At 40.4% G+C, this 10,892-nt stretch overlaps 1 protein-coding gene and 1 long non-coding RNA gene across 4 annotated transcripts; both read left to right on the forward strand.

Annotated features, from left to right (window-relative positions):
* Positions 1-16: 16 nt before the first annotated feature.
* LOC102309531 (tyrosyl-DNA phosphodiesterase 2) lies at positions 17-6,868 on the forward strand. Of its 3 annotated transcripts, none has more exons than XM_042217704.1 (8): positions 17-289; positions 867-962; positions 1,417-1,499; positions 1,589-1,822; positions 1,955-2,046; positions 5,929-6,047; positions 6,138-6,308; positions 6,395-6,868. In XM_042217704.1, exons 3-8 carry the CDS (start codon positions 1,447-1,449, stop codon positions 6,674-6,676), a joined length of 951 nt encoding a protein of 316 aa, XP_042073638.1. In that variant the 5' UTR covers positions 17-289; positions 867-962; positions 1,417-1,446; the 3' UTR covers positions 6,677-6,868. The 3 variants fall into 3 exon arrangements, with proteins under 3 accessions (XP_042073638.1, XP_042073639.1, XP_005953056.2); XM_042217705.1 differs by lacking the exon at positions 17-289 and adding an exon at positions 300-407; XM_005952994.2 differs by lacking the exon at positions 17-289 and adding an exon at positions 300-400.
* A 385-nt stretch (positions 6,869-7,253) lies between these two features.
* LOC106632819 lies at positions 7,254-10,892 on the forward strand (the record flags this gene model as incomplete). The annotated part of the gene is given in 3 exon segments (XR_001336026.2): positions 7,254-7,762; positions 10,616-10,698; positions 10,786-10,892. It is a non-coding gene; the product is annotated as a tyrosyl-DNA phosphodiesterase 2 (long non-coding RNA).

Consider the following 10,892-nt stretch of genomic DNA (forward strand, 5'->3'; position numbering starts at 1 on the left):
GAAAAGTACTAATGAATTATAATGTCTTTGTTTTGATGTACACTTACATTGATGGATGAAAAGTCCAAACAGAAGTCTGACAGCTCTTCAGCTTTTAACCTTGTTACATGATCTTCTTCAGTGGATGGAGTTGGGACTGAAAAACACCACACACAGCATGAGAAACCCTACTGGGATGTTACTCTGTGTGTAATACACGCATCAGGCCACTAGAGGGTAGTACACAGTTGAATCACAACTGTTCAAACACTGACAAACACAAGAAGCAGTGTTATGGGAAGTCTTAATGGTGAGTCCAAGTTTTAACCACTACGCACACAGTTATGCCTGAAGCTGTTGATCCGCTGTTTTAACAGCTACATGTAATATAGGGCAGATCGCGGGGTGCACCTTAGACGTGGTAAAAAGTAATTTTGTGTTTATGTGTAATGTCTTTACTTACTTTTATGTTTTCATGAGCAGGATTTACAAAGAGGTCATACATACTTTTTTTTTTTTTTAAAAGCACGTTATGTGAGAATCTTCATGACCTCGGTATTCTACCTACGTTATTACCAATCCAGCGCTTTTTGGCCGCTTAATAATGTTGTTTTTGGTCAAGATGATATCACGAGGGATACATTTGACATATAATTCACAAATTATAGACCAACAAGTCATTTACAGCAGTTTAAATGCCGGTGTTTTAGGTTAACTGGTTATATTTGTTGAAATTCCTCTCTGCGTGTTCCAGATGTTGCATCCGTAGATTTGTCATTTTCACTGAATGGTTGTCTCTGTCGGCCAGTGTGCTGTTTAGTCAGGCGGTTTGCTCCTAACTGAACTGTGAGTATCACTAATTTACGTGGGTGTGTTTCCTGAATCAGCTGACGGAGCGAACAGGATGCATCCAGGTAAACTCGAAACTGTCGAGCTGATCCGTGGCATGGTGGAGAAACTGTCGACTTGTGATTTGCACAGAGGTACGATACCACGCTGAAGAATTTAATTTCTTTTAGTTATTATTGTTATTTAAATCGTTTCAAATATGAAGAGGGTTAAAGAAGAAGAAGAACTAAAGAATTAATGAAACAACATGATTCAAGTGTAGGTTTAGTCTGCCTGCCTTAAAATCCACACGTACAGAACAAGAATTAGGCATTAGGGGGTTTGTAAATATGGATAGAGATTTCAAATAGTTTAGTAATTATTTTTATATAATTTTCTGTATGTTTATTAAAGGTTATGCAAAATTGAGAGAATGGGTGGAGCTAGAACATGTCAACATACTTTCAACCACATTTGTGTTGCAACCATACACACAAAGACACAAATAAACATACTGAGAAACTGCCTGGGTGTATTTGCAGCCAAGCTATTTTTTTTAAGTTATAATAAATGAATAGAAAGCTTAACCTGTTGTGACCTTTCTTTTAGAGATCCTTGAGCTAACTTGTTGAAGCTGACATGGAGAGCGACTCTGAAACACACAGTGGTGAAGATACTACTCCTGATGACTGGTAAGTCTGCTGTCTGTTCTCCTACATGTGGTGAAGTTTGTTTATGACTCTTGTATTTTTCATTGACTGCTTCTATGAAAAATTTGCAGGATGGAATTGGCTGATGACAGTCCTGCTGCCAGTCCTGCTGCCAGTCCTGCTGCCAGTCATGGTGACAGTCATGGTGCCAGTCATGGTGCCAGTCCAGCCAACAGTCCTGCTGTCACACAGGAACCCTCAGAAAAAGAGGATTTTAAACTGTCCCTGATCACCTGGAATGTGGACGGGCTTGATGTGGAAAACCTTCCAGAGCGTGCCAGAGGCCTGGTTAAATATTTAAACTTGTAAGCACGTGTTACATTTTTCACACTTTAAGGCATCGTTTGGGAGAAATTGTTGCTGGAGATGCAACATTTTCCTAAAAGCTGCATATATGTGACAGTTAATATGATTAAAGTAATTTTTTGTAAATGCAGATACCAACCTGATGTGGTGTTCCTGCAGGAGCTCATTGACCCTTATGTCCACTTCTTGAAGAAACGGTTTGTCAGTTACCTGATGATTGAAGGTACAGTATGTCAGATACAGGTAGGAAAAGTCCATGTATGAATGATCAAATGGTGATTAATGGCTGAAGGTAGTTGAACTGCTTTGGTTTCATGTAGTGTCACACATGAGGAGAGCTGTTAGGGACTTTAGTTAATATTAGTAACATCTGTATTCTTCCTTCACTGTTTTTATAAAACCTGACTGTTGTACCAACACTACCAGATTGGCTGATCAGGTTTTTGGAAGCAGGATTTTGTAATCAAATTATCACAGAACTCACTATGAGCAGGGGGCTGGTCCAGATGGGAGAAAGAGTGTTTAACAAAATACCTGATTTGTAAGTATCGAAATAAATGAGCACAGGGAAGCATACATTTTGATTGCAGCTGAGCAAATGAAGCAAAACAAATGTCGATGTAGAGGTCCTTAATAGTGTGAAGAACTCATTCTGACCATCTGAACAGCAGGAACAGCTAAAACATTATTCAAGAAAACCCACGTTCTGGCGTTGCAAACCCATAAATAGTGCCTGAAAACTTGGAGGCCTAATCCGCCCTCAGAGGTGGGTTTCTGCAAGTGTGCCTTCACAACTCTATGGGATTTATTTGCTCATAAGAAAGACAATGATAGAGTCAATAGTTTGAAAAAAAAAGTAAGAAAGATGGGAATGTTTTGGAAGAGATGAATACATTTAGGAAGTACAACTATTTTAATTATATTAAAACATCTTATTAAAGAAAGTGGGAGAAGTGTCCAATTATCTATCTTAGCTTTAATACTATCAACCAGGTCCTGAAAGTTCAATTTAAATAGTAGCCAGAAAGTTGCCCAAAGGGCGATTTTAGTTGCCTAAAGGGCGATCGTGGCTCAGGGGGTTGGGAAGCGTATCTGTAACCGGAAGGTCGCCAGTTCGATCCCTGGGCTCTCTGTCCTGGTCGTTGTGTCCTTGGGCAAGACACTTTACCCTACTTGCCTACTGGTGTTGGCCAGAGGGGCCGATGGCGCGAAATGGCAGCCTCGCTTCTGTCAGTCTGCCCCAGGGCAGCTGTGGCTACAACCGTAGCTTGCCTCCACCAGTGTATGAATGCGAGAGTGAATGAATAGTGGCATTGTAAAGTGCTTTGGGTGCCTTGAAAAGCGCTATATAAATCCAATCCATTATTATAAAGCCACATGAAATCAAATGGATGTAAGAAGAAGTCGCATGACAGGGAAAAAAAGAACGGCACGAAAGCAGGGTGTGTGTGATGTTTGGTGATGAATGTTGTACCTTCATCCCAAACAATATTGCTGCTAATGGATATTTTAATGGATTTAATAACACAGTTTGATAAACATGTCTCACACCAAATGGCTTCCTTATCTCAACAACACTCTCTCATAAATGAACAAATTAATTTAACTAAAGTTTTAAAGCTGTCTTTTTGCAGTTGAGCAACCAATGCTGTTTCATATTTCCATGTGTAATCTGATAGCTTTTCCTTTGTATTATTACTGCTATGTTTGCACAAAAATTTAACACTCCAAGAGCAACTGAAAATAAACAGAAGGGTGGAGACTCAGACTAAGAAGAGCGGGTAGGTGGTGAGAATCCAGAGAAAGTATGCTTAAACGGCATTTTTAAGAGATATGTATTTTTTGATAAAGCTTCTGTTTAACATTAATTGCAATGTATGACAATAAAAGAGTTGATACACTCCTCATTAAGGACATGGAAGTAGAGATATCAGGCGCTTTATGGGCCAATGGGTTGAAGAGGATTAAAGAATGCTCTGTTAATGCCAGATTACAATTTATATGGTTCAAAGTCCTTCATCGTTTGCATTTCTATAAAACCAGCCAGGCAGTATTTGTCTATTATCTATTTCCTCGTTGCGTGATAAATGCAAAGCAGTGGAAGGAACCCTTGGCCCTTGAAATGTTATAAATGCTGTCGTGTATTCTATGACAACAGTTTTGTCAGTGAGAATTACATAATCATCTTTTGTTAAATACTCATTTTCCTGTACCTCTGTACTATTTTTTCTCAAACTGCTCATCAGTTCCCTCTGACCCATGTGCTGTTACATGCAGCGCGTTTGTTTCTATGTAATCAGATGTGTGTGTGTGTGTCATGGTACAAATTTCACATGTTTGTCAGAAACAGGAAAATCAACAGTCTGTTGGAGTCACTGCACTCATTTAATCATCTGCACGATGGAAGATAAATCCCCTTTCCCTGAAATAATGGCAGTCATCTAGTTTACATGTCAAACCTAAACCCACCAAGTTGACAGGACAGCATGACAACAATAGAAATGCAAGTTTAAAAGATTAGTTTTAAAGACTATTGTAAAAGATCATTTCCTTTATTTAATTAATCTCACGTGTTGTTTAATCATTAGAAAGCATCTTATAATTCTAACATATTATCACTAAATTTGTTGACTGATCACTAATTGGAGGCACCGGTCTATTAAAAAATCAACCTGTTGTCCTGCAAGGTCTCGGTCAGCAGTAAGTGTCTGTTAAGTTTTCCAATTTTAACAGTAATGGGAGATATGGCATGTTTATGAGTATAAGCTGGTCTGCATTACACGCACGTGTGTGTGTTGTTTGTTAGTAAGCGGGTTAATGCATTTGCTGTTAGGATGTGTGTACCTTTTGTTGTGATGCTCAGGACCCTTTCTTAACCTCCACTCTGAGTCAGTCTGCCTTAGTTTTTCCTGGTTTTCCGTAACCCAATCTTCATGTGTGCCCACACTAAAAACAGCCTTCGTTGTTCCTCTATGTTCTCTTCTCCCTCCTTGTTATCTTCTTCCTCCTTCTCACGGCCGCTGCCTGCGTCTCCCACATCCTGCAGCACATCATGGTTATAATGCGCACATTATCAGCAGTTCAGTGGGCAGTTTTTCTTCAGCTTTGTCTTATTTTTCAGTTATTCTGTCAGTCCGGGATCTTCTCCTGTGTGAGGAAACCCCTCCCTACCTTACAGTTGTTACCAGGGATGTTTTATTTTCATGCTGATGTCAGCTTTAACTGACACAATGAAGTCAGTTTTTCTTTCTTGTTGACTAGACCACCCTGTTATCATACACCCAAGAACAAGCAGCCTGTCTGCTCTGTGTTGTGCTCTGTAAGTGTTTAGCAATTTGCCTTCAACACTCAACTCTGTCAACTCCTCTTAGTTAACCCTTTACACCGTGAGATCAATGCTTGTATCCTTTTAATGAGGAGTGCATCAACTCTATCGTGATCATACATTGCAATTGATGTTCAAAAAAAACTTTATCAAAATCTTATTTCTAACAAATTCCTCCTTTCACACCATCAGGTGTGAATTCCACTATTGCAGATCCTTTGAAGAATATAGGGAATTTTTGGAAGAATTTTGTAGTCTTCCTCCTTCAGTATTCCATTACTTTATACAATGTACCAATACTACTGGCAGCAAAACAGCCCCAGAGCACGATGATACCGCCGTGCTTGACAGCTGATACGGCGTTTCTAGGTTTGAAAGTCTCATCTTTACTCCTGTCATTGCTCAACCTTTTTCTCTCACCTGACCATGAAACATTTGACCAGAAACAATTTGACTTGCCCATGTGGAGTGGGGGCTTCTTTCTTGGTCAGCACACTCTCAATCGGGTTCACTATGGACAGAGATGCTGGTGTTCCAGCAGTTTCCAGTTCATGCAGGTTTGAACTCCTAAACATTCTAACTAATTTCCTCTCCTACAATTTTGATTGTGACACATTCGAATAACTTGAACGAATGAGATAGAAATGGCTCTAACTCATGTAAATGTGCAATTCCCTTTTCAAATCCCCAGCCCATGATCACTGGTATAAATGAGAACCTACCTGTCAGTGGACTTGTATTAAAATAGATTTTGTTTTGTCTTCCTCTTGTGTTGACCAGGTGCTGAGGAAGGTTACTTTACAGGGATGTTGCTGAAAAAGTCACGAGTCACATTTGTGGAGAGTGAGATAGTACCTTATCGCACCACTAAGATGAGGAGGAACCTGCTTGTTGCTCAGGTGTGTGCAAAATCATCTCTGATATTTTCTTTGTGTACATAAGTTCTGCTGAACGTGACGCCCAGAAATGGTTTTTTTTGCAAAAATCAGGTGATCGTCGATGGCCAGAAGCTGTGCCTGATGACATCCCACTTTGAGAGCTGTAAGGCCAATGCTAAAGAGCGTATGAATCAGCTGCATGTGGTGAAGTGGAGGTTTAAACATGCACCTGATGATGTCACCGTTGTGTTTGGGGGAGACACAAACCTGAGGGATGGGGAGGTCAGACGCTGCTCCTTCCACTCACATACAGCCAGTAAACTTGTAACAAGTAATCACAGTAACTCTTTTCTCTGGACCCGTCTCAGGTGACCAAGGTGGGCCTGCCTGCAACTGTCTGTGATGTGTGGGAGCAACTGGGCAAGCAGGAGCACTGCCGCTACACGTGGGACACCTCTGCCAACAACAACAAAACGTTTCCCTTTGTCGCTCGCTGCCGCTTTGACAGAATCTACCTCCGCCCGGCCATCAGAGGTGGAATCCCACGTCTGGCCCCTGATCACATGGCCTTGGTGGGGCTGGAGAAGCTGGACTGTGGACGCTACACTAGTGATCACTGGGGAATCTACTGCACCTTCACAGCTGAATAGAACTACACAAAACAACCAAAAACATGACAGTTAAGCATTTTATTTTAGATCAGCCTCTCTTTAAATGACAGTAACACTATGCAGGAAGATGTTCCTCACCTTATTTTAATCGGTTTTATACTCTAATGTGTGTCTGCTTAAGTGTTTTATGTGGTTAAAATGACAAATTAAAATATGAAAAGTACTAATGAATTATAATGTCTTTGTTATTGATACACTTACATTGATGGATGAAAAGTCCATAACAGAAGTCTGACAGCTCTTCAGCTTTTAACCTTGTTACATGATCTTCCTCAGTGGATGGAGTTGGGACTGAAAAACACCACACACAGCATGAGAAACCCTACTGTGAAGTCACTCTGTATGTAATACACACATCAGGCCACTAGAGAGCAGTACACAGTTGAATAGCAACTGTTCAAAACACTGACTTACAGGACTGAAAGTAGTGTTATGGGAAGTCTTAATGGTGAGTCCAACTTGTAACAGCAGCACACGTATGCCTGAAGCTGTTGATCCACGGTTTTAACAGCTACATGCAGTAGCATCCATCCACTCTCTTCTGTTTATCTACTTCAGGGACTGGAGCCTGTCCCGGCTGTTATAGGGCAAGAGGCAGGGTACACCTTAGACGTGGTAAAAAGTGATTTTGCCACATGTGTTTTTGTTTTATGTGACATTAAAAGAAATAAAATTTGGCATATTTTAAGGACCGAAAGCCCCCACCCCGGGTTAATATTTCTATTTGTTGTAATAAAGTTTGTAATTAATAAATGTAGTCATTTCAAACCAAAATCCGTTTGGAAAAAGTCAGCTTTGTTTGCTTTTCTCTGTTAATTATTCTTTATCTGTATGTACACTGATTAAAGTTTGGGTAAAAACATTGTACAACCTTTATAGAATGGGTGGAGCCAGAACTTCGACCCTAATTTGATTATCACGAGTTTAAGTGGGCGTGTTTCCTAAATCAGCAGTAGTCGTTAATCAGCTGACGGGTGAACAGGTTGTGTGAAGGTAAATTTGAGAATCTGCCGAGCTGGTCTGTGGCGTACTGGAGACAGTGGTTTATTTTACAGAAACACAGAGGTACGATACCACCCTGAATACTTTCGTTTTTTTTTAAAATTATTATTGTTATTTAAATAATGGGGATTAGGCATTAAGGGGTTTGTAAATATAGATGGAGATTGAAAATAGTTTAGTAAAGTGTTTTACACATGTATACAATTATTTATGTATTTATTTTTGTGCGAACACACTTTGAATTGTCTTACGGTGTATTCCTAATAGTATCTAAGCACATGTGGTCTTAGTGTGGTGCTGGTGTTGTTGGGGCTGAGTTGTGTTGGAATCTGTCTGTGGAGGGTGATGGCCAGAAGTGTTTGTCTTGTTGTCTGGTGGAAAAATAAATGTCTTTCACTTTCAAAATGCCTCTTACCTGGGCCCATCCACCAAGCTCACACCCAGGAACCACCAAAGCTCAAGCTGCCATCAACTACAACCTGTGGGAACACCAGCGTCACCGTCTCACTGCTCCAAAATCAACGTCTTCAAGCTCGGCTGAAGTTTGTAGCTGCTCACATAGACAAGCCAAATCTTTATAATTTCAGTTAAATTCTGTTTTATTTATGCAGTAGAAAATCACAACAACAATCACCTTAAGGCGCTTTATATTGTAAGGTAGACCTTACTATAATACATTCAGACAAAAACCTAACAATCATATGACCACCTATGAGCAAGCACTTTGGCAACTCCCTTTTAACAGGAAGAAACATCCAGCAGAAGCAGGCTCAGGGAGGGGCAGCCATTTGCCGTGGCCGGTTGGGGTGAGGGGAGGAAGACAGGACAAAAGACATGCTGTGGAAGAGAGACGGAGATTAATAACAAGTACGATTCAAAGCAGGGAGGTCTATTAACATATAGCGAGTGAGAAAGGTGACTAAAGAAGAAATACTCGTTGCATCATGGGAATGTTGCAGCATAACTAAGGGATGATTAATAGTCACCTGATCCAACCCTAACTATGTGCTTTAGCAATCTGGAGGAAGGTTTTATAGTCAAATGAGTCAAAGACTGAGCTTGTTGGACACAATGACAAGAGGCGTATTTGGAGGAGTACAGGTGAGGCTTTCATCTGCTGTCAAGCATAATGGTCGTAGCACCATGCTCTGCTGTGTTTTGTTGCCAGTGCATAAAGTGGATGGCATAATAAAGGAGGACTACCTCCAAATACTTCAACTTCACCTCAAATCAACAGCTAGAGGCTTGAAACTTTGACACAGCTGGGTGTTCCAACAGGACAATGACCCCAAACGCATCAAAACTGGTTTTGAATTCATAAAGCAGTCTAACATGGAGCATCTGGACTGGCCTCCCCAAAGCCCCGACCTTAAACCTATTAAAAACTTTTGGTCTATACTTAAAAGCTGAATCTGAGCCACAAAACCAACCAATTTAAATTAACTTTGTTTCCAAGAAGTGTGGTCAAATATCCAGCCAGATTTATGTCAGAAGCTGATCTCTACCAAAAGAGTCTGGCCGAGACTCGCCATCACCAGTGTGTGAATGTGTGTGTGAATGGGTGAATGACTGAATGTAGTGTAAAGCGCTTTGGGGTCCTTAGGGACTGAGTAAAGCGCTATACAAATACATGCCACTTACCATTTAATCAAATATTATATGGGTTATATGTCATCATTGAAGACGCTGATTTCTGTAATAAACGTTTTCAATTTAAAATATGTTATTAAAAGAATATTTTCTAAGTCAGGATAAAAAGGAATATCATTCTTTGACTTTAAATAGAACAGATGATTGCAAAATAGGATGTGGATTATTTACTTTTTGGTTGAGAGTCAGTCCACTCGTGACATGGTGAACGGCCTGCAGGCCAGGAAAATCAACCTGCTCTTACTGACATTAGAGGAAATAATATTTGACCATTTTTATTAAGGACAGAAGGGTTTTGTCACTTTTGTAGTAAGAACAGGACCCAACGCAGGACTTTTCCAAAAAGTGACAGTGAATTTATTTACAGTGAAGAAAGGTAAACAACAACGTGACAATCCCCACACCGTGGCTCCCATGGCGATTTCTCTAAAATCCCACATTGGTGCGTGTCCTTGGCGTGAATCGTGAAACTCCAAATCCCAAACTGTACAGCTCCTGTGAAACACTCCATTAACAAATCCTGGCAAGACAAGACACACACAAAGTCTTCACTATGAGGCCGGGGATGTACTGCTGAGTAAACTCAACGATCCAGGGTTGCCTGAAGCTCAGCCCCACAGTTAAGAGGGAGACTGCACGTGATGATAATCAGCTGATAAGCAGACACATGGGCGGGGCGACCAGCGAGGGCAGCCAGCTCAAGATAAACCCAAGAAATACTGACAAGCCCAAAAAACACATGAACCCTGGGTCTGGCCATGACAGGTTTTCGTCCCAGCTTTGGTTAATATTTATTATATGTTTTAATGCATATATGTAGTTATTTTAAAGCCCAATCTTTTTGGAAAAATTCAGCTCTCATAACTTTGATTTAATTACACACTTTTGAAATCTGTGGTGGTGTTGTATCAAACCTTTTATTTCTTAGTTTTTGCTTTTTTGCTTGCTTGCATTTATATAGTGTGGTACTTACTGAACCTCTGTTGTTGCTTTGTTTGCTTTTCTCTGTTCACTGGCCTTTCTCTGTAGGTATGTTTATTAAAGTTTGGGGAAGGAATTATGCAACGCAGAATGGGTTGGGATAGATACAATGGGAGGAGCTAAAACATGTCAACATACTTTGAACCTTAATTGTTTGCAACCATGGACACAAAAAGTCAAATAAACATACTGAGAAACTGCCTGGGTGCATTTCCAGCAAAGCCATGTTTGTAAAGTTATAGTAAATTATTAGAAAGCATAACCTTCCTGGGACTTTTCCTTCAGAGATCCTTGAGATAACTTGTTGAAGCAGACATGGAGAGCGACTCTGAAACACACAGTGATGATGATACTACTCCAGATGACTGGTAAGTCTGCTGTCTGTTCTCCTATGTATGGTGAAGGTTACCTATGACTCTTTGTATTTTAGCTGACTGACTGTGAAAAACTTCCAGGATGGCTATGGTTGTAGACAGTCCAGATGGAAGTCCTGCTGCCAGTCCTGCTGCTACACAGAAACCCTCAGAAGAAGAGGATTTTAAACTGTCCCTGATCACCTGGA

This window comes from Haplochromis burtoni, unplaced genomic scaffold, assembly GCF_018398535.1.
Source record: "Haplochromis burtoni strain Fernald_Lab_line unplaced genomic scaffold, NCSU_Asbu1 Contig_2654, whole genome shotgun sequence".
Taxonomy (NCBI): Eukaryota; Metazoa; Chordata; class Actinopteri; order Cichliformes; family Cichlidae; genus Haplochromis; species Haplochromis burtoni.